We start from the raw sequence: 25,375 nt of genomic DNA, 5'->3' as shown, positions 1-25,375 counted from the left end.
TATCTGTGAACTGCAATATACACCTTAGCTGAAACCAGGGACTTAACATATGACGGCCAATCTCTCTGAATGTTGTGTTTGGTGTATCATGTCTACAAGGTGGCTGATTCGGTTACCTGTGGCTAAAGGATAGCAATCTAATGCATTTTCACGAAAAGTAAATTTTGAAAGATGAGCTAAAACAAATGCAAAATGATTTTTTCAAAACAACACTCAATCAATCAACAAAACAAACATCTCAATGACACCAACAAGCAGCAAGCAAAGACCAATTGACCAGAAACCCTAGAACTCAGTAAGATTTCACTTCGAAGCTAATGAGAAAAATTTTGCAAATTAATCAAGACAATCAATCAAAGAACTTGCAAATCCAAGCATATAGGATGGGAAAAGACCTTAGGGGCCAAGACACACTGGATCCTAAGGAAGAAACCTTAAAAATTCTCACATTCATGGATTAGCACTACTTTAAATACCAAAACTCGTGATGATTAGGTTATTAGCGCTACTTTGCATACCCAAACCCGTGATGGTCAAGGTGATCAGCACCACTTTGTATAGAAAAAGTAGTGATGATTTCCAGCATGGGTAAACAGTGAAAAAAATGTTTCTAACGCGATTGTAAAGGTAAAAACAGTGATGCCAACACGACTCTCACTGCTAAACCCACGATGGGCGAGAAAAATGAAAAAAAAAAGATTCCAACAAACAACCCAGACTTAGCACTCTAAGGGAGTAATCAGTGATTGTGCATACCTATGCTGACTCAATCTAACTGAGAATTGGACGGTTGGTCAAACTAATCAAAGGATCAAATTAAAGGAATGGATAGAAAAGGTTAGAGCTTCCCCAATGGAGTCGCCATTTTGTTGTCTAGGCAATCCTCTATGCAGACAAAGACGATTCCACTAGCCCAATGAGTGGGACTAGCAACCTACATGACAACCTACTAGACACTTTCCTAAGTTACAATCGAAATAGAAGAAGAGGAAGATGACTTACCTCATTCTGATGCTACATTATCCTCCTTTGTTGAAGACCTTGAATCGCTTGTGCCACGGGCTCAGTCCTACTGCTCACAGTGTTTAAATGCTTGCACAAGAGATCAAGACACAGCAAAGCATACAAGTACAAATAGCATAATCGAAAGTAACCTACTTAACAAATCAAGGAGCATTAAGATAAATTAACATACACATTTATGGAAAATGAACCAGCAGTTGTATATATTAATAGAATAAAGGAGGAAGCATACAACCAAGCCTTGATGTCAATAAGATCTCCCTGAGTGAATGTCCAAATCCAAGCTCAAACTCTCCAAGCACTCCTTCTCCAAGCCAAATGAGTAGCATGTAGGCACAATCTCAGCTTAAGGGTGCAAATAGCCAAAGACCAACCATTTGGGAATGGGAGAGGATGAATATAGAGGCAGGGAAAGGGAGTTTGGATCTCCCCAAAGATAGGAGAAGACCCTCATCTCAAGGAGGTAGCTCATAGGGATAAGACCAAAAGGCGAAGTTAAGAGAACTCAACCACATCCATGCCGAACAACCTCCAACTCGTCGTTCGTGAAGCCTCTAGATCACAAAGCTTCTTGTCCTCTTTGGGAAAATTTCCTTTTAGGGATCATCGCTAATATCCAAGCCAAAAGTGTGATGGCATCGTGGTGCTAGTATAGGGCAACTAGCTACCATCATGGTTTTCAGTGTCAAGGGAGCGATGATCCTCAAATTAGGGTTTTAGAGCCATTTCCTTCAGGTGAAGCTCAAGGAATTTTTGCATCAGCGTTTTAGGGAGGATCTGAGATGCATATCTGGATGAGTACACTGCATGATGGTCATGTTGCGGGCACTTCGGGGTATGTCACGGGAAAGTGCAAAAGGTGTGACAAAATACTGTGTAACAGGTTGGGAGGAAGAAATATAATCCTCCCCACCTAGGTTCAATTCCCACAAGTGACATGATGGATGTTGACAGTACTGACAATATATGTATATTCATCATATGGAATATACAATGTTGTACCTGTTAAATAATAATGATAATAAATAATAATAAAAAAAACAAAAAATGTTACCAACTTAACAAGAATTCTAATTTCAAAACAAGTACTCTAGCCAATAATAAAAAATAAAAATAACAGAAGAAAGATAAGAAAAAAACACTCCAAAATAAAAAGTGGTGTTGTTACAACACCACTTTTTTACGATCAAAATTTCAATATTTTTCATCCATGGCATTAAAAACCAAAATCATGATCATGAAAAACCTTAAAATTCCAACAATTTTCAACCATGGTGTTAAAGATTAAATAGCATGACTCTGAAAAACCTTAAAGGTCTAACATTTTTCAACCATGGAATTAAAATCAAATACTATGAGTACAAAAAATATTAAAATTTCAATATTCTCAACCATGGCATTATAATTCAAATATAATGAAGAGAGAAACCTTAAAAATCGACACCTAAATTAAAGAGTAATTCTATTATGAGCAATTTTTTCTAAGGCTAAAAAGTATTGCTCTTATGAGATTTTTTTTTTTTCACAAGAATGATAAGTAGTTTTCATTAAGTTTGCGCCCCCATCACAGCTGGAAAAAAGGGGGAGATTTACACTCAAAGAAAAGGAGCAAGATCTTCCTGTCTAGAAGAGAGAGGAAATTCAAATTTTACATTCAAACCTTTATATCTATTTTGGCTAGAGCCAAGACTATATCTCTTACTACTGTAGATTTTGCAAAATGCTCCACGAAGCAAGATGCTTTGACAAGGGGTTGACATAACTTAAGCAGGGGGGCCAATGGGCATTTTATCTGAGGGATCTCCATGGACGATGCTTGTTGTGCTTCGATTTTCTTCTGGATTTCGACAAGCTTGATGTCTTATTTGCCAGCAATGAAGAACGTTCACCTCTTCCTCCAACATTTCAATTTTATCTTGTTGACTTTGCATTTCAGTTTGTAATTGCAATTGATGGTGGCGCAGCTAGTCTACCCCTACCTCAACAGGTTGATTTTTTCTTTTGACTCTTTTGTTCTAGCTCTTTTGAGATCTTAACCTAAGACAACTTGACCCATTTTCAATGGGACACTAAAATTGCAATATTTTTTAACTATGGTTTATAAAATCATCATTGATGTACACAAAATTATTAAAAACGCCCTTTCAAATATATATATATATATATATATATATGTAAAAAAAAAAAATAATTCAAAATATATAATTTTTTAGATTTTTTTTAAATCAATAGATGATGATGGTGATGATGCATAATTTCAAAAAGTTTTTTTGAAAAAAAAAAACAATAATTAAAACATCTTTAAAAATAAATAAATAAATTATATTCTAAGCATATATATATGAAATTTTTCTGTAAAATTGCATTGGCAAATATATCTCGGCGAGAGTCTAATCTAAGAATGAAGTTAAATAATGTAAAGATCAAAGTCTCGAGATTTAACTTCATTCTTATGTCAGACTCTCCACTTAGTCCTGATAATGAACCACATTAGATGGTTCAAAAGGCATTTACCAAATATTTGTCAATATGATTTTATAAAAAAAACCTCTCATGACAATATAAATCACAAAAACTTGAATTCAAAAACTTTTTACAATTAAAAAAAAAAAAAAAAAAAAACAATTCCATTTTGGAAAATAATATATATATATATATATAATTTTAAAAACTAAAAATATATTTAATTAAAAAATAAATCAATAGTTTTTTACCAAACAAATTAAATAAATTTAATTAAGATAATGAGAATCAATAATAATAATAAAATGTGTTGGGATTGTGTGCAATGTAGCCGACTACTTGGCCAGCCCCATCTCCGAAGGGGCCATGCCCAACGTCCCCTGCCCCAACAAACAACAACACTTTTATTTTTAATTAATTTGATTTTTTATTTTTTAATGGTTTGTAATTAAATTTTATTGACTTGTTCTTTTAATTTTAAATTTTTTTATTCTTTGTTTTTATTTTATTTATTTTATTTTTTTATTTAAATTATATTTTAAAACGTTTTATTAGTTCTTATTTTTTATTTTCTATATATAATTTTAAAATTATTTTATATTTTAAAATGTTTTTATTAGTTTTTATTTTTTTTAATTTTATTTGTGTTATTATTTTTTTATTAAAAAAAAATGTATTTTTTTAGTTTTTAAGTAATTTTTTTAATTTTTGCATTTTAGTTTTTCCCTTAAAATAAGTAATAATAATAATTGTTTTTTTCCAAAAAAATCAATATTTTTTTTAGAATAAAAAGGTGATTTTTTTATTATTTTTTATTTTTAAATTATTTTTTGTCCATTTAAAAAAATTTATTTATAATTTTTTCTCAATTTTTTTAATGTCAATTAAAAACAAAAATAAAAATAAATTACGAAAGTTTTGGTTCAAATCCCAAAAGGGATCTATTATCAAAACAATGTTTTGAAGAAATAAGAGACAAAAGCAAAGGAATAAATAAATTAAAATCAAATCAAACAACTTTAAAAAAGTAGTGAGAAAACCCTAAACCTAAAATGAAAGAAAATATAATTAAATTAATTAATAAAAAAGACCTAACAATATTAACTATCATAATAAATATTCTCTTGATATTAATAGAACCTATAATCATAAATATTAACTTGATATAAATACATATAAATAAAAATATATAAACCTATAAGAATTAAAATGTAATATATTAAATGGATATACTATAATAATACCTAATAAATAATAGCTAATAATATATTATAATAATAATATGTAATGTATATCGGGGAGGTTGGAGGGGTAATAATCAACCTTGAAGAAAATACAAAAGCAAAATACGCATTGGGACTTGGTGTTACAACCAACAATCAGGTCGAGGCTCTTGCACTTTGGCAAGGAGTGAAAATATGCTTGGATAAAGGTTTCAAAACTTTGAATATAGTGGGTGATTCCAAGCTAATCATCCAAAAATGTATTAAGCTTCTCAAGAATGCCACTCACCTAGAAGAAGAAACTTCCTCAATCATGGTAAGGATCACATACATGTTAATTTTTTTTGAGAAAGTTCACTTGTTCCACGTGTTGCGCGCCAACAACCATCTGGTGAACAATCAGGATAACGTGGGAGTTATATTAGGAATCGGTCAAATTTGCATAAACCATCATATTACATCATGTCCCATCCCCTGATCGAAGGCTTCTGGACGGCACTGTATACTAGGGGTACGGGTCGTCAGAGCATTAAGGAAGCAGTTAAGGAGGCCAACTCTCCAAGGCATCTCAGTGCGATGGTAGTTAAGAAGGATAGTCCCCTGAGGTACCTTTGTTGTATCTTGGATACAGGGCCAGTAGTTGGTGAGTTAACTCACAGCTGTTGCGTCATCGGATGAAAATTCATGTATGTGGACAGGTGGGTGATGAGGCATCGTTTTCTCGCTGGAATTTGCAATATAACATATTCCCTTGGGGATGAAGGAACCATCGTTGCTAAATTATGGTTTCAGACGATGGAAAACATGGAAGGAATAGGAATTGACAAGACTCTACACTGTTTCGCATTTATGAAAGACAGGCTCAGAAGGAATGTTGGGATGGATCAGGTTGTTTAATATACCTCAATTGGCTTCAGTTAGTTAATCACAAGACCTTCATTGTGTAGAAGTGTCTTGCTGCAAACTTATCATCTGTGAGAAATGGCAGTGGGGGAGGATCTGGTCCTAGATGCTTAGGGTCTAGCCATGGCGTGGGGCATGTAAGAGTTGAGAGCCTGGTGGAGGGCTATTGTAAGCAAGTGGTTAAGGAAATCACCAAAGATTGAATGAAAACATGGCGGCCATTGATGCCCAATTATTTGGGCTAAGTAAAGACTAGGAACTAATGCAAAAAACCATGGAAGGCATGTGCATGGATGTTCTGAATGTCTAGCAAAAGGTTGATAACATTGAAATCAAGGTGGAGACAACCACGGTTGGAATTTTAAAGGAAGTGTTCGGGGTTGGAAATTCATCAGCCATCAATGTTGATAATGTTGAGGAGGCTACTACGAGGGCTCTAAAAGAAGACGAGGATGTTGCTGTTGTATTTGTGAGGGTTCAGGAAGAAGAAGAGATTAAAATAGAGGAACTGAACAAGTTTGTGGGCGAGCTTGCGGGTGATGATGCTGAGACTGGCAGTAGCTAATTGTGTTTGTTTTAATCTCAATTATGCAATATCATTGTATAGAATATGCAGGAGTTTTTTGGTAAGATATAGTTATAGTTAAATCCCAATAGAATATATGTAAATAATAGGGGTAGCAGGAAGATCCATACTCAGTGTAAGGAGAAGGAAGATGCAGATAGAACAAGTCTTCATTTTGTAAGGAACCTAACCCATTTCCAGTCATTATAATGAAATGTTATCTGTTCCTTAAAAAAAAAATACCTAATGTATATAAACTAATGTATTATAATATCTATTGTATTATAGTAAATGATCCACTATAATAATACTTGAGGAATACCCGGATGCGGGTGATATTCGAAGCTATTAATGGCGCTTCAGGGGAACGACGACGCTCGGCCCAGCCAGCTGCAGGCCAGCGCTAATCTCCATGCCCAGCTCAGACACTTGCAAATTCACCTCAGGCGAGAGCAGATCCGCCTGCAGGACATAATAAATGAACGCCCTGATCGAGATAAGGAGATGGTTAGATTAAACATGGTGCTTAAGCCCATCAACTCCATTGTCGATCCGCCCTCCTGCAGTATATGCCCGCTCCAAGCAGGAAACCCCTGCAGGAGAATTGTTACAGGCAATCATTGTTTGATTCCCTGTTGTCTTAATTCACTCTCCCAGCTCTGCCCTCTAAACCCTATTCAGGCCCCCTCTGAGCACTCTCTGCTTCCCATCCAAGCTCCCATTTCACCTGCGCTTCTCCTTCGCTGCATTACCATGGTTCGTCACCGCATGAGGAGCCACCATGGAGGTAGCCAAGGGGGTCGTGCTAGTTCTCAGGCTGTGCAAATATGGAGTAGCCACCACCACCTGCCTCTCCGACTTCATCCCAGGCTAATTCTCCCCCTCCTAGCCCGCCTAGCAGAGCCTATCCGGACAGTGCCTTCCAGTCGACTCACTTCAGATTCCAGAGCAACCTGAACCGGCCCATTATCACTGCTAATATTACCATCATCTTATCTGAAGAAGAACAACAACACAGGGCTCCGGAGCGTAACCCTACTGAGCAACCTCAGGACAGCCACAAAATCGTCGGTAGACATGGCTCAGAGCAGCTCTCGGCAGATGAAGGCAGAGCAGCAAGGCACGGCGGGTAGCATGAGGAAGGTGATGTTGCAGGTGACACTCGGCAACTAGGTGGCAGCTCTCACGGTGCCACAATTTCCATGGCCATTGCTGGCAGCTCGAGCGGCACCCTTCAGGCTTCGGAACCTCCAGGTGGCGGGGCGGAGGGCGGTGTGGCGAAGGAAGGTGAGATTTGGTATGGGAACGAGTGCCCTGTCATCGAGGAGCCACTGGACCTGGACTTCCCTATGTGATGCCACATGGTCGCCCACGTGTCACCCAAGTATTTTGCTGCTGACTGGTTAGGCTCTGTTGTTAGTGGTTTTTGTGATACTGCTTGTAGTTTTGTGGTTCTGGCATTTGTGGTTCTGTTGCTGATTTGTGTAGCAATCTATCATATGATGTTGTCTCAAATGCTTCAAATGGTGCTCTCTCAAGCTCTCATTCTGGTTTTACTGTTGTATTCCCGACTTTCTGCATGGTTTTTTGCAAAGTGTAACTGGTTTTCCCAAACATGGGACAGTTTTGATAACCAGATGAAACTCAGATGTTCTCGGCTGAGGCTAATGCCTCATTGTAACTATATTTTTCTTTCCTCTTAATAGAATTATTTTTTATAGAGAAAAAAAAAATAATACTTGAGGAATAATATTCTAAATGGTATAGAATCATAACGACTAATAAATTATAGTAAATGATATACAATAATAATAATACCTAATGTATATTAATTATATTAATTTAGGTATATTATATTTAATAATGATTAATGTAAATTAATTAATAGCATAATATATTTTATTACTTATATTAAATAATAGAATTATTAATTATTAATTATTAATATTATTAATATATATTAAAGTTAATGTATTGTAATTAGTATATTTAATATATTATAATTAATATTATATGTAATTAAGTTAGGGGAGGGAGTCAAAATTGAGAGTGAATAGAACTAGAAGAACCAATCCTTCGAATTAGAGGAAATCAATCACCATTGATCTTGTTACCATCATCCCTGTTGAGATTATATGGATGCTTTATTATCTCAATGGCTTCCCTAATTTTTCTCTTCTAATACACTCCTCTCTAGCGATGATCCTTGCATTTTCTAGGAAAATATGATGTTTAGTTTTTTAGGAGTGCTCAACCAGGGTTAACATGCTAGATCGTTCATTTTTAAGGTTTGCTTCATGATCTTGTAGTCTCCTTTGCAAGGAGCATTATGTTTCTCCAATATAACTCTTACCACAAGAGCAATCAATTTTGTAGACTCCTTTAAGCTAATGATGCTCAATATTGTCTTTCACAGATTTCGTTCTTTATCTGATTGTTCCAATTGTTGTGAACTAGGTGGCTAAATATTTCTTACCCGAAATCTTTGCAATCTTGTCAATAAATCCTTGGATGTAAGGGAGGTAAACCTTACCACTGTGTGCTCGAGCCTCTTGGGAGTTCAGATTTTCTTCAGTTCTTTTCATGGATTTCCTAATGCCCTTGTCTTTGTATCCTTTATTCTTAAAGAATTTAGCCAAGTGTTTCTTTTCTTCATCCAAGTGATCGACATCATATATTCTAAAGGCTCTAACAGCAAGAGTATTAAGAAAACCAAACTTCTGAGCAAGATGGTGATAGGAATTAGCATGGAGCTAACTTTCTGTATGACTTTTCTTTTTGAAAATGTGATGTCCTAATGTATCATCTTCCTTTATGGTGATAAGAACATCCAGGAATGGTATGCTTTTGTTTTCCTCCTTAATAACCTGAATGGATTCGTCTAAAGTAATTTTGGTAAACAAGGACACCATGTCAAAAATTACTAGAATGTCATTAGGGTCCACTCTCTCATTTTTTATTAGATTAAAAGGAAAGAATTTAATAATAAGAGGTAGTGGGCATAAGACCCCAAGGAACACTCTTAAGAAAGCATAACTACACGTGTATCATTGTATTGGAGGTGTGTTTTTTGGTATTGTCTTGTAACAAGCATGACCTTTGAGTGATTCCTTTTTTATAAAGAGTATTATATGGTGTTACTCTACATTAAGGGTTCTTCTCTCTATATTCTTGGTATTGCTTACAGCGAAAGTTTGGTATTTTAGATGTTTAAGGGTTTATCTTGAAATTTTTATAGTGGATTATCTCTTATACTTTGAAATTTTATAATATGGAAGTTTCAATGTATATTAGTTGTAAACATGTGTTTCCTCAACATATACATGTGAAGAAAGGATCTTTCCTCTGTTTGTCAATGATACATGCATGAAACTTAGTAGTTCCTTTTTGAAAGTAAGCAATATTTTAATCATCTCTTCTATTTTAAATCTAATTAAGATATAAAACTCCAAATGACCAAATATGTAATGCAAAACTCTTAAGGAGCTAGAGCATAAATCTATCGATCTTGCAAAATCCTATTTGCAAGGGATGACAATGCAATGTATCCTCCAATGTTTCTCATCTTTTAATCCTTCATTATTACTTTGAAATTACGTTTAATTGAATTAATTTAATTCAATACATCTTCCATCGTAACTCGACAACCTCCTTGTCTAATTAGGATCGAGGACAATAACAACAACAAATTAAGGTTAGAACATACCAAATATTGGAAATAGTACTTTATCGATTCCTGGAAAAGAAAGTAGAGTTATCATTTTCCTGTTAGAAATATGGGTTATGTCATCTATTAAATAAATTGGATGAAGTTTCATATGTTGATATGTCCAAAAATAATATTTTCCCATAGAACCTATGCATAGTAGCCCTCATATCTAGTCTTTGATCATCTTCATAATCCTTTCCCAATAGCTTGTTGGTGGTAATTGAATCTACAAGTTTTGTCTCCTATTCGGCTGTCAAGACATATTCAAAATCATCTTCTTGATTATTTTCCTACTAAGTTGAAGTTGTTAGCTACTTAGGGTGTTGTTTAGAATTCAAATTTTATTTATTCTTGGCAAAGTTTCAATCTATGTTCTAAACTCGTCTACTACATGTCCAATGTGAAAACAAATTTTGCACTTGACTTAAGCCATATATTAGCATTCTCCCAATTGATTATTGTTGTTAAGAAGGTCTTGATATCTTATAAAATATTGTTGATTTTAATTATTTCTTCATCTTCCTTGGCTTCTAGCAAGGCCATAATCATCCACTTGATTTTTTTGGATTATTAAATCTTTATTTTCCTTTACACTTTTCATTGTATGTACCTATTTCTCTTGTACTTTCAATATAAGTGTATCTCCCTCTTAAGCTTTCTCATTTTCTTGAGTTGGTAAAGTGAAGATATTCCCCTAAGCTTTTTCTACCAAAGGTCCTATCATGTTGAACCAATAAGTGACTATGATAATCAAAAGTTTGATTCTCCAATTAATTACTAATGATTTGTAAGGTTCCAAAAAAATGTTTATAAGAGGGTAGTTAACCATTGAACAATATCAAGGTCGTAAAACTTTCTTACTCATCCTTAAATCCTCATTTTAATATTTCTAGTTTGGTATTTTTTAAACACGAAATAAAGTCCAAGTCCTTAGTCCAATATTTGTTTAAGGAACTTTGTATGGAGATCAACCCAATTTTATTTATATTGAGTATCAAACATTTTCTTAAAGATTTTCCATGCATTATAGGGATCAGTTGCATTTTCAATGTGTACAAACATTTTATCAGTTACAAGAGATCTCAAAAGTGCAAGTGCATTTTCACCTTTCAATTCTCTGACATTAGTAAGCTTAATTGGAGCTTTATCATTATTGTATACATCTTTTCACAACTTATTATAACTAATGTGCTTTGTATGTCACAATTCCAAGCCTTATCGTTATTGAGTCCATTCAATTTGTATACATCAGTGAATAAGTTTACCAATTTAGACATGATGAGTTGTTCATTGAGTGCAAACGATCAAAAAATGAAGAGTGTTATATGGGCTTCTCTTTAACCCTTTTATAGTCTTTAATGAGAAAAACATTGATAGAATAGTTCACTTGACTCTCATCAATGTTCCTATTACAATGTATAAATATTATTCAATTTGGTCAAACTTTCAAAATTAGATTAAAAAATGTAGTTACCCACTTGATGAGAACTCTTAAGAGTTCTCATTTCTTTAGAGGTTGCATTTAATGGTTAGTTTTTACTCTCATTTCAAAAAATGGTGCCACTAGTAGCACCTTTTTTCTTTTGAGGCTTATTTACTACCTTTCCAACTAGTAGCACCTTTTTTCTTTTGAGGCTTATTTACTACCTTTCCAACCAAGATATTAATAACCTTACAATATTGTCAAAAAAAAATCAACCCTCAAATCAAAAAGTGGCGTTGATAGCAACGCCATTATTTTTCCAAGATTAGAATTATAAGTACTTTGAAATTGTTAACTCAACAACTAGTATAGTGGTAAACAAAATATTAGAATCAACCCTCAAACCAAAAAGTAGTACTCTTGGCACACTTCTCAACTCTTTTTTAAGAGATAACACTATAATTTTTTTTGAAATTATTCTTTTGAAAATTGGTATTCTTGTAATTGGAATTTTAGAATAAACCTTTCATAGGTGCTATTAGTAACATGATTTCTTTGGGGGTTTAAAATTATAATGTTTTTTAAAACATGACTTAAAAGTCCAAAGCTATTACATACAAAATTCTTAAAAGGAAAAAAACATAGGAAAAAAACAACAACAACAGAAAAACACATGTGGATGAGCAAAAAGAGGCCTCGAGTATGCCCTAAAGTTGTTTATGTTTGGTTAAGAGCTCATTTTCCTTGAACGTAAGGAAATAGGTTAACGCCCAAGACCCAGGGTCATTTAGCAAGTGTGAAATACTACCCCTTACTAACCACAAACAATTAATTCTAAGTGGCATAGCTTTCCTTGAATAATAATGATTAATCAATCTACATTAACGAATCACAGCCAATAAAAATTATTCCACTGTCTATCTAACAACTAAAATATAATAAATTTTCTCGTTATATAAAAAAATTAATAATAATAAAATATAAAAATATAATAAACAAAAACATAAATAAATCACTTTTAAATTCTTTTTAAAACAAAATATTAATATTAATAAAATATAAATAAATAAATCACTTATAAATTCCTTTTAAAACAAAATATATGAACGTGCTCCGCATTTTCCTCTAATTATTCTCTTCGTTTTCTTTTAAAAAAAAATTCATTATCGTCATTTTCCCCTTTTTTTTAATTTAGGAAGTGATTTTTTCAGAGTTAGTTTAAAATGTGAGTTTTTTCGTTTTATTCACTTAAAAAAATAATGTTTTCTGGTTTTTTTCCATTATTTTTTATCTTATTTTTATTTATATTTTTTTATAAATTATATGTAATAATTTTGTCATCATTTCAAAAAGTTATAATTTTAAATTTGAAAGTGTGTGAACTAATGTTATTAATAACATATTTTTTTTAATTTAAGGTTGGTTTTAAAATTTGTGTGGCAAAGATACTTATTTTCATAATTATGATTTTAAAAAAAGGTTGTAATTTTATTGTAAATAAATGTTTTTTGGATTAATCACATCATTAGGATATCTTTCGGATTAATCACGTCACTAGGATTTGGTTCGCTAATAAGAATATCATCTTTTTATTTAGGTGTTGATTATAATGTTTTGGATTCAACCTTACCAATTTTAACGCTTTCATTGATAATATTACAAGACTATTGACACCATGGTTGAAAAATATTGACTTTGCCATGGCCTCAGGTATGGAAGTCAATCTCTCCAAATCCAAAATATTTTTCTTTAATACCAATATTGCTATTCAGAGAAATATCTCCAGAATTTTAGGCTTCCAGAGGGATTCCCTCCCTTCAACGTATTTAGGTGTTTCTCTAACTGCGAAACCCTTGCACAAGAGTATCTGGGAACCCTTGATCACCAAAATGCAAGACAAAGTCAGAAAATGGGCTAGCAGATCTTTAAATTTGGCGATCAGACTAGTACTGACAAAGGCGGTTCTCCAATCAATTCCATTTTTCATGCTTTCAGCGCTACCTGCGCCCTTAGGAGTCCTGCAGCAATTTAGAAACATTCAAAGAGACTTTCTCTGGGGCAGGGAGGATTCTAGGAAAAAATGGGCCTTGGTCTCTTGGGAAAAGATTTGTAAACCCAAGAATCATGGAGGCCTAGGCTTAGATGACCAGGAGATCTTAAGTAAGGTTCTAGGGGAAAAACTCTGGTGGCATTGGGTTAAAAATCCCAACGCGCAATGGGCAAGCATATGGAAAGAAAAATATGCCAGCTCTTGGCAGCAAACTGAGCTCATAAGGATGTCTGGTAACATAAAGGGCTCTGCTATCTAGAACAAAGCCTGGGAGAACAGAGGTTTAGTTCAAAGAAACAGCTTTTGGGAAATCAGAGGAGACCTGGCCCTTTTCTGGGAGGACAAATGACAACAGGAACCAAGATTGTTAGAAGAGGATTTTTTGAACCTGAAGCATGAAACTAACACCCAAGGCTTAAAAAGAGTGAAAGATTTTTGGGATAATACCAACAATAATGGAAAATGGAGGATATGGAAGAATATAAATTGCAGGAATGACAGAACACTGAAAACAAAGGCAGAGGCTCTGGGAAAAACGTTGGATCAAAGGAAGATCCTAGTTTCTGAAGGGCAAGACCAACTCAGATGGGGAAACAACAATGAAGGCATCTTCAATATCAAGGAAGCAAAAAGTATTCTCCTTGAGCTGGTTTCCCAGGCATCAAATCGAACCTGGCTGAACCTTTGGAGACATCAAGGTTGGATGAAAATTAAACTCTTCATGTGGTTGGTTCATCACAGGAAAATCTTGACTTGGGACAACATTAGAAAAAGAGGCATGGTAGGACCTTCCATCTGCCAACTCTGTGAAGCCCAAGAGGAAACTTTGGAACATCTTCTCAACAGCTGCAATTACACTTCCAGGCTTTGGGATGCTTTTGCCAACATGTTTCAACACTCTGACAGGGAGAAAGAGAGTATTACAAACACCCTAAACAGATGGAGGAAACACTTTTCGAATAATGAAGTACTCAACCTAGCATGGGCTCTCATGCCAAGTTTTATTATTCGGAATATATGGAAAGAAAGGAACAAGAGAATTTTCAAAAATGAAAAGAATCACGCTCTTAGCCTATTCGAGCAGATCTTAAAACAAATCAAGGAAACGGTCAACTCATCTATCAAGATTCTTCCCATTATTCCTCCCTCTAGAGCTGACCTTCGAACTCTCCAGCTGTTAGGCATGCAGGGGATCATCCTACCAGACCAAAACAGATCAGTAATCAAAAAGTTTTCTAAAAAGGAGTATTTGCAACCTCCTCCAAGAGGCTTTTTGAAATTCAATATCAATGGGGCCTCAAAAGGTAACCCCGGTATAGCGGGCTATGGGGGGGTTCTAAGGGATGAAGTAGGTAATATCCTCTCCATATTCCATTGTCACTTAGGAAGGGCCACCAATAACATGACAGAATTAATGGCGTTGGAGCAGGACCTTGAGTTCTTGAAGCAGGAGAACTGTCACAATGTAATCATTGAAGCCGACTCTGAGTTAGTTATTAACTCGGTAAAAAGAATTCATTGCAGATCAGAACCGGAGAAAGTCTCTCAACACTGGAAATTAATCCGGGTTTTCCAGAGGATTCAGGGTCACCTTCAGGGGCTCAACTCAAGCAGGTTCAATCATGTGCGCAGAGAAGCTAACAAACTGGCGGATTTCTTGGCCAACCAAGGGGTTTGCTGCAAAGAAAGCAGAGCGCCAACAGGGTGGCAAGCAATACCACAGAGCAATTTAAAAATCTGTAGTCATAACCTAGCAGAAAAGGACAAAGAAGTGTTTTGGCACAATCCTAAAAAGGATAGGTCTCAATGAACATTTCGCAGATGGTTTCTCTCATTTGGGTAAAACAGGTAGAAGAACGACCCTTGTTGGTGTTGGCAAATAGGACTATCTCATCTTTAATAATCCTCGATATTTGGCTGAAATTTTTCTCAGTCTAGAGAAAATCTTGTGAGAACAACCCTCGGCAGTAGAGAAGGAGGCATCAACATGTTAATTTCCATAGTCGGGTGATAAAACCGTCGACAAGGTGGTTTTCTGGCGATCGCACCGCTTTCATACAAGAAGTGGTTTTGGAGAATGGGCTGCGATACCACACGAAGCCTCACACGTGGAGGGGGGTGGGGACCAAAAACCACCCTCATCGCATTTTAAAGTTCGTTAGCTTCCGGTCGTGCGATATTCAACTCAGCTGTCCATTCTAAAAAGTCGTTCAATGATCAGGATTTTTCATGCGGTTTGGTGGGGTCAAAAGGTTAAACATCATGTTTCTCCTTGGAGCGATTTGCATATCCGCCGTCAGATTAATAGAGAAATTTAGACAGCAGAGATCAAAGGGGTAGTTTAATGGGTCGTTTTCACAGGATTTTGGGGGGAAGGCTCACATGCCCAACCTTGCCCGTTGCTTTTTCTTTTGAATGTAACTTAGAGTGTTTGGGTGGTACATTTCTAGGGTGTGTGTGTCTCTTTTCAGTAGGGCAAATGTCTATTTTGCCTGTTTTCACAGAGCTCGGTGGACATTTGTATATATTGTAATTTACCTACTTCATTGAATTATAAGGTCCGTCTCTTGCTTTAGCAAAAAAAAAAAGAGAAAAAATGTGTTGCCACATTTTTAATTTGGAATTGATTTTACTATTTTTATCAAAAATAAAATATGGGTTTTTAATACTAATGTTTTCGAGAAGATTTCTTTGGCAGAAATCACATTATAATACTTTTGTCGACGCGTTTCGAACCAACGAGTGTGGTTCATTGTCAGAACAAGTTGAAGAATCAAATCATGGTTGCATGTTAAATAGGGAGAGCGGATCTTCCAACAGATATATTTGACTAGGAAACGGCTACATTGCACTGCTCAATTTGACTGAGAAACTGCTAAATTTGACTGGTCAACCTGACTGGACCGAGGGAAAGAGAAAGGAAAAGTAATTTTTGTTATAATTATTACCAAAGTTTGAATAAAAGTGAAGTTTGTATTTAATAATCAAGAGTATGAATCAATTAGTTATTAATAGGCTTATTCTCTAATCATAATTATATAAATAAATGGTTAGTTAATTATTATGTAAGTTAGTTTTTGTTATATTTATTTCCAAAAAATGTAATTGTTTGAAATCACCAAAACAAACATTAATCATTAATCTAATATGAAAAAACGATATAAATTTTTATTTTTATTTTGACAATTAAAATCATAATATATATATATATATATATATATATATATATATATATATATATATATATATATATTTATTATGAATTTAATTCTATATATAATCATAAGATCAAAAACCTTAAATCAATAATATAATATGGAATAATATATAAATAAATAGTTAGTTAATTATTATGCAAGCTAGTTTCATGTTATATCATAAAAATAAATTGTAAGAATAAACTCTCAATACTTATTAATACACTTATTTATTTTTTTAAACTAAACAAATAAAAACAATAAATCATATATATAATAAAAGTTTATTAAACCTAATAAGTTAAATAGTGGACCACTAACTAGGTTTAAGGAATCTAATAGCATAGAGAAGAAGCAAATTCCTCTTAATTAAAAAACATGGAACTTAAAATCCTTGTAGAAGAATAGGTTGGTTAATTCATTTATAGTTACTAATGTCCAAAAAGGGGAGTTATTTAGACCCCTTAACACCATCCATAGCTCCCTTAGATCGGTAAAAGATCTGGTTGATCCCAAGTACATGAAAGGTGTCTATGTTATTCCATGTTCCCGTGGGACCCCATATGTTGGTGAGACTGGTCATTCTATTAATCAAAGGATTAATGAGCACTCAGCCGACATAAAACATGGGAGGACTTAGTCTTCCGCCCTGGCAGAACATGCAGAGAAGACTAAGCATCATGTATGCATTGAGGAGGCCCATGTTATTGCCAAGGTGGCGCATTTCCATCACCGGAAATTTAGGGAAGCCATAGAAATCGAAAAAAGGCTGAGCAACCTCAATAGAGATGACGGCTGGAAAATTAGCAGTTGCTGGATCCCTGCCCTTTCCTCCTAGCCGCTTCCCCACCCTCCCCCCCGCCACCCCCCCGGCCCGCGTCTTCCTTGTTTCCCCCTCATCACCTTGATCGTTTGTTTTCCTTTTCTCCTTCTCGTTTCTCTATTTTAGTATTTATTCGGTGGTTTCGAGTTTCTTTCACTCCCTCTAGATGAATAATCATTTTCATTAACCTTATTATTTGAACAGATAAATTAAATATATTCCTTTTGTTCCTGATCATTGATAATAACTATTGATCTAACTCCCCTTTTTGGGCATTAGTAACTATAAATGAATTAACCAACCTATTCTTCTACAAAGATTTTAAGTTCCATGTTGTTTAATTAAGAGGAATTTGCCTCTTCCCTATGCTATTAGATTCCTTAAACTTAATTAGTGGTCAATTATTTAACTTATTAGGTTTAATAAACTTATATATATATTAATAAACTTTTATATATATATATATATATATATATATATATATATATATATATATATATATATATATATATATATATATATATATATATATATATATATATATATCAATGATTTATGTTTTTTATTTGTTTAGTTTTAATAGTAAATAAGTATATTAATAGGTATTGGGAGTTTATTCTTACCATTTATATTTATGATATAACATGAAACTAGCTTGCATAATAATTATGTATTTATATTTAATTTAGAATATTTATATTTATATATTATTTCATATTATATTATTGATTTAAGGTTTTTAGGTTTTTTATCTTATAATTATATATATAAATAAATTTATAATAGACATATATATTTATTTATTATTCTATATTATGATTGTAATTATAAAAAAAAATTATATGGTCTTTTCATATTAGATTAATGATTAATGTTTGTTTTAGTGATTTCAAACAATTATATTTTTTGGAAATAAATATAACAAAAACTAACTTACATAATAATTAACTAACTATTTATTTATATAATTATAATTAGAGAAATAGGCCTATTAATAACTAATTGATTCATACTCTTGATTATTAAATACAAACTTTACCTTTATTCAAACTTTGGTAATAAATATAACAAATTTTGGTAAAATTATAACAAAAATTACTTTTCCTCTCCCTTTCCCTCGGTTCAATCACGTTGGCCAGTCAAATTTAATCGTTTCTCAGTCAAATTGCCCAATCCAATGTAGTTGTCTCCTAGTCAAATATATCCGTTGGAAGATCTGCTCTCCCTATTTAACATGCAGCCATGATTTGATTCTTCAACTTGTCCTAACAATGAAACACACTCGGTGGTTTGAAATGCATTGACAAAAGTATTATAATGTGATCTCCGTCAAAAAAATCTTCTCAAAAACTAATTTCATTTTGAAATCATAATTTTCATAAAATTAATAACTATATTATAATAAAATTTAATAAATAATATCAACCAAATTTATTTAAAAGACCTTTTTCACCTAAATTCAAATTCCATTCCACAAATAACATGATAATATTTAATATCAAAATAACTTCAAACATATAATATATTCTTCACATAAAATATAAAATATAAAAATAGAATAAAATAAATAAAAATCAATAAATAAGTTTATCCCACCGAACACTTACATTCAATATTTCAATCCCTATAAATATAAGTCACCTCTTAAATTAGAAAATATTTTAAAGTAAATACAATCCTTATAACTCTTATCTTTTTTATAACTAAGATATATAAAAAAATACATTTAAAATTTTTTAAAAATATATCAAGTAATAAAGTACACTTTCATTGTCAATAATGATGTACAAAAGTCTCCTAACACACTTCCCTGGTTCTCTATTATGGAAATTTAAATTCACATGTTATGCTTCACTAAAATGGATTGCAACCCTCTATCAAATATTCCTTCACTTGTCCGACGATTTTAGAATGGATTGTTTTCTAATGCTGAATTAAATTCATAAAATTATTGGCTTGGAAAATATTTACGGTAGGAGTGACCTCTTTGGCATTGTTTTTATTTATTTTGTTATAAAAAATTATTTATTTTTAATTAAAAAAAAAATGTTTGTTAGATAATCTAAGTTTTGAGATGATTGGCACATTTAATTTAATTTAATTTATAGGTTGAGTAGTAGTGATTTTTCATAGCTAGATTTTTATCCAGGGAATTTTGAACAAATAACCTTTATACTATAGATTGCATTAATAAAACACTTGTCACCTTCTACTCTATGCCCTATACATTCAATTAATAAAAATTGTTTTTAATTTTTCGTTTTCATATATAATTTATTTGATTAGAGAAATCTCTTTGTTTTTCTTTTTTTTTTCTTTAATTACAAATATATTTTTTCATTTATAATGTAATTTATTTTTATTTAAACTCTAAGGTTTTTTTCACCTTTGTTTTTCCTCTTTCTTTTATCTATCTTTCCTCATTTTTTATATTTTTCTTTTTTATATGTAACAATATCAATTTCATGGGTCATGATTTCAAAAATATTGTTATATTAAGCCTGATTTTTTTAATAGCACTATTGATAGCACATTTTTTAATTCAGAAGTTGATTATAAGATTTATGTTGCAAAGATATTGTTTTTCAAACCATGATTTGCAAAATCTTATAATTTTAACCATGAAAAAAATGTTTCTAAGAGCACCAATTTTTGGTTAGAGGGTTGATTTTAGTATTTTGGTTGCAATCCTCCAGATGGGGTATTACAGAGGCTAGATTCCCATGCTTGGGCAAGGTTTGCATGCATCTTTTCAACAAGCATCCTCCACCATGCAACTCAAGGTACCACTTGATAACTCCACATCAATCTCATTACATGCAGAAGTTAATGAAAGGGCATATGTACTTTCTAATTGTGAATCAATATGGGAGGAAAGTGCCTCTGCATCCCCAACAGTAGTTCGTCCTACCTTGGTTTCTGGATTGGTTAGTTTGAATCAAAACAGGAAGTAGATTCTCCAAGCTACTTTTTAGTGTCATGGCTCCAAACAAGTACAATTTCTCGGAATGGATTGGTAGGTCTACCCTTATTGGTATTTTGATTGTCACGGGCAAGGCAATTGTGGTGGAAAAGAGCTTTCCGTACCTATAACACCCAGAACCCTCATACTTTTTCATCCATTATCACTTCTTTACTCTCATTTTTAGCCTTTGAATCCATCACCATGCCATGTGAGAACTCAAATCGTCAAGATCAATGGAGCGAAATTGTCATTACAATTCCAAAATTCAATAGGGAGTTCAAAACTCAATGAACATATATTGTGTAGTGCCCCGCTCTAGTTGACTGACAGTGATATGACATAACATTTATTTAGCCCTAAGGCCCACACATTATTCTTTGAGGACCTCAGGTTGAGGATCCGGGCACATGACTTTATTATTAGTGATTGAGATATTAATGGTTGTGATGTTTATGTATGTTCTCTATTGATATTATGATGAAGATAGCATTAATGGTTATGTATGTTACCTATTGGTATTATGATGATTGTAACATTAATGGTTAGGCATGTTCTCTATTGATATTATGATGATTGGAGCATAAATGGTTAAGTTTGGTCTCTATTGAATTTATGATGATGATGACAATAAAGGATATGCATGTTCTCTATTAAAATCATGATGATGATAAATTTGATGGATAGGTATATTTCTATTGATGCTACGACATTGATGGCTTGATGGATATGTATGTTTCCATTGATCTTTTGATGATGATAGTCATGATGGAGGTGTCCCCTATATTATCTACTTGCATTGGTTTTGGTTCACAATGAACAATGATGCGAACGACTAGGAGATGTTAATGAGGTTATTATGACAATGAATAACACTGAGAAACCTTGTTACTGATGATTATTAAGTATGGCAGGAAAACACCAGAGGCACTCGCATATGACGAGTTGACGACAACTGGTTTGATGAAAAATTATATTATTTTATCTTTGAAATTCAAAGTCAACTTTGAAACCTGCTATATATGTTTATCTATATTCTGATGAGATGTTAGTGGTTGCAGGCACAGATTAGTTTCTTGGCCGAATGACTCACATATGGGTGATGGGGTTGTACAAATTGGATGGAACTGCATGGGAGGGGTGGGACAGTGTCCCTGATCTCACCCACTAGCACTCCCGTCGTGACTTGGGTTGGAAAGGTTGAAACACCTTCGCCTTGAAGATCACGATGTCATAAGGGCAGGTCCCAATTTTGGGTTGTTCATGAGGATTTTACCGGGGATCGCGCATCAAGGCAGCTTCCTTGATCCCCGGCACCATTAGTCTCACTATAGCTAGCAACATAAGAGATGATAGTGGTCTCTATCATTGCACCTATACTTTCCCCACGTAGCCACTGAATGCTTGAAGGGCAAGTGGTGTGGCACCCTTGGAACTTCAAGGGAAGTTCTTGAAGGGCACGACCAAAACTTGGCACCCTGGGAATCAATAAAAATAAATTAATTAATAAATATAATCAAGATATGAAAACCATGTAAATTCACATCAAATGGTAAATGATGAGTAGAACCGAGGCAATTAAATCAAGAATAAAACTTGGGTTAAGGGAATCATAGGAAGAAATAAAATATTTTACCTTAAAAACTCTACCCTAACCTTAATCTTAAAATAGTTAAACCTAATTAAGAGAAGAGGATGGTGAATTAAAATAGGATTAATAAATTAAATTTTAGAGAAATTTAGAGAACCTCCATGTGGCAACAACCAACAAAAGAATATCCATATAAGAGATAACTTGAGTTAACTTAGGGAGTAGATAGGGGATCAAATCTTGACTTATCAATTGACTTTAGTAATGGTAAAAAGGGGGATCAAGAGGCAACGAGGAGAAGAATAGGAATCTTGTTGAGGTAAGGAAAATATTAGTTTTAAATTAAAATTTAAGTAAATAATTTTGGAGACCCTTGATGAGAGAGTGACACATGGGTGGGTGAATAATCAAACTATTGAATTATCAAAAATAATTAATTATGCATGACATGCCAAGTGTCACCTATGAGGACTCCTATAAAAGAAGGGGCAAGCCATGGGAGAAGGAACTTTTGGGACCCTATTGTTGGATGGATGAGACTATGTCAGAGTAGTGACTACGAACTATAGTGAGTTTGGTGAGGTAGAGAACTTTAGAGAGGGGACTCTTGAGCCAAGGAGTGCTCTCCTCTAGTAGCTATTACATTCCTCCATTGTACAACCCCATTGTAGCTCGAGGGTCCGCGGGGAAGAAGAGTACCCAAGGAGTAGGCTGGGAGGTCAACCGGTGGGTCATTGCATTCGGATCAAGTACGTCGTCATTCACACTCGGAGGTGACTGACAACAAAGGAAGACAAGTAACAGCAAATCAAGTGGAATCTTGTCTTCTCATGAATACTAACTATGTGTTACAATATTTTTTTGTACGATTTCTTTATGGCTTTAGTTAAATATATGTAAATTTTATGATATGTTCAACGAAATGAATTTCATAGATGTGTTAGATAGTGCTTAATAAATTTGAATTCCCAATGTTTTTCTCTTCTGGTTGTATTTTATTTTGATTAAAAAAAGTATAGTATAGGACTGGTCCTTACACTTGGTATCAAAGCTATGTTGAACCCTTGAGACCTATGGGCCCATGCATGCATGACTAGTTTAACTAGTTTTGTTAAACATGATTGTTGATTTTTTTTTTCTTCTGCTATGAGGGATGCGTAATGATTTCTTGTTTGTTTGTTTTTGTTGGCATATCTACTTGCAAGTCATTGTGCTTGGTTGTTTTTGTCATTGTGCTCGGCCTACTATATTATGTGATATTTCAGGGTTGTTATTTCTGCCTGAAATGTATTATTTTGTGTTGGGTAGTTATTAAACATATATGAAAACATTTCCCATAAAAGCATTAGATTCTGATGAAAAGTGATTATGTGATAAGGCCAAAACCCCTTTCATATCAATATTCGATCTTGAGGCCTGTGGTTTATGGCCCACAATACATATCGGAAGCATTCTTATAGCGCTTAAGCCTTAGAACCTGAGACCATACACATATTCAACTTTTTCTTTAATAATCGGGACCATAACACTTTATCGCAAAACAAAGGAATACACAGGAAACATAAGAAGCTCTGCTTTGAACACTTGGTCAAACTTCAAAAGGATTACACCTGCATATATAAATATCGACGGGTCCGCTCCTCCACTCCTTTATACAGTGCTCTCTGACCTCTGCCTTCTCCGATCGGCTGATCTCCGTCGTCCATTATTCCTTTGGATCTGACGGTCAGCACTAAATCGCATATCGGCACATCGGCGGTCCTCCATCCACCAGCCCTTGACCTCTCCGATTTGCGATAAGCAATTAGATCACAACCGTCGATTTTGACTCTCGATCTGACGGTTGTCGCTTCATCGCATAATCGCAATCGCATTTCTTTAAGGACCGGTTCTGATATCGCCCAAGGGATTTTCGCCGATGCGATATAAAGGTTCTACCCCATGAGACTTGATCTGGACCGTTGATCTCACAGATCCGACGGCTCTTGTGCGTTCTCTCATCTATTCTTCCTTAGCTTGATTCGCTTGCTTTTGATGGACTCTGCATTATAAACATGGTTTTCTGCCATACTCCATTAACACACAAAACACTCATATATCGATGTATTTACTTAATATTGGATCGCCATCGATCCTACAGTGATTGATGGTTGATCAACACTCTACAAACGGGATTTAAGTCCTCAATGCATATATTTACAGAATCACTCGAAAAGTATAATTACACAGATACGCGGAAATCCACAAACACACATGTATTATATTATACACAGAATTGAGTTATACCCTAAGGCATTTCAGCCTTAGAAACAAGCTTCCTCTCGACTACATTGTGAACACTCTCTCGGCTTACAAATATTTTACAATTGCAATATATCTATCTATCACTATCTCACAATATATATACAACACGCAGGTTCATCGTGTTAAGATATGGTATGTTCTATGCTTATAACAGTTTACTTATTTTTCTTATTATATTCCACAGATTAGCAATCACATGTACATAAAGTAAAGTGTAGATAGAACATTAAACGATCGACAGAAAACAAGCCAAGACAAGAGACACAAGATGTGGCGGCTAGCCAGGGAAATACCCCACAATGTGTGGGGAAACCCTTTGATCAAATCTTCTTTTATCTTCAATAATTCAGCAGAGAGAAGTAGTACAATAAATCTGATTTATATCAGCAGTAGCAAACCCTAGATCAACAGCATCAGCATGAGTGCTTCATTATCAAACTAGGGCAGACGATATCTCACAAACCAACTGTCGGATCGGCATGATTCCACCACCAGAAGTTGTGGCTTCCAGAGGAGGTTTAGATGAACCTACAGCGTAGTTCAGATGAGGAGATCTTCTAGTCCACGCAGTTCAAACTTTACTTCTGCAGTTGCAGCTTCAGTTTCAGCAGCTTCCTTCAAACTAGGGAAGTTGATATCTTGCAAACCGTCTGTCGGATTGACTTGATTCCACCACCAAAAATTGTGGCTTTCAAAGGAAGCTCAGATGAACCTACAATGCAGTTCATATTAGGAGATCTTCTAGTCCACGCAGGTCAAACTTTACTTCTGCAGTTGCAGCTTCAGTTTCAGCAGCGTCCTTCAAACTAGGGCAGTCAATATCTTGCAAACTGTCTGTCGGATTGACTTGATTCCACCACCAAAAGTTGTGGCATTCAGAGGAGATCCAAATGGACCTACAGCGTAGTTCTAAGGAGGAGATATGATGGTCAACTCTAGTCAAAATTTGGATCTGTAGTTGCAGCTTCAAGTTCAACAGTGTCCGGCTTCACATGTGTGAGAGAGAGACCCTTTTATGCGCAGTAAAGAAGAGACTCTTTTCTGCGCAGTAGAGAGAGAGATGTGATTAGATGAGTGAGTCCAAATGAGGAAAAGTACTCCTATATTTATACACAACGTTGGTGTTTGAATAGATGCAA

General features: G+C 34.1%; 1 protein-coding gene across 3 annotated transcripts in view; it reads left to right on the top strand.

Moving 5' to 3' along the window:
• Positions 1-25,375, top strand: part of LOC149224631 (uncharacterized) — a 447,397-nt gene that overhangs the window by 385,973 nt on the left and 36,049 nt on the right. Inside the window, exon 6 of one of the 3 annotated variants that reach the window (XM_089386199.1) lies at positions 20,076-20,188. The exons of the other annotated variants lie outside the window; for them this stretch is intronic. Coding sequence (XP_089242325.1) covers positions 20,076-20,173 — 98 coding nt within the window. The 3' untranslated portion in view covers positions 20,174-20,188. Of the gene's footprint in view, positions 1-20,075; positions 20,189-25,375 lie in introns of those variants that run through there. 3 annotated transcript variants of the gene reach the window in all.

Source organism: Pinus tabuliformis, chromosome Q (assembly GCF_031772625.1).
Source record: "Pinus tabuliformis cultivar Carrire ecotype Pingquan chromosome Q, CPIR1, whole genome shotgun sequence".
NCBI classification, from domain to species: Eukaryota; Viridiplantae; Streptophyta; class Pinopsida; order Pinales; family Pinaceae; genus Pinus; species Pinus tabuliformis.
This window is presented reverse-complemented; position numbering and strand designations above follow the sequence as displayed.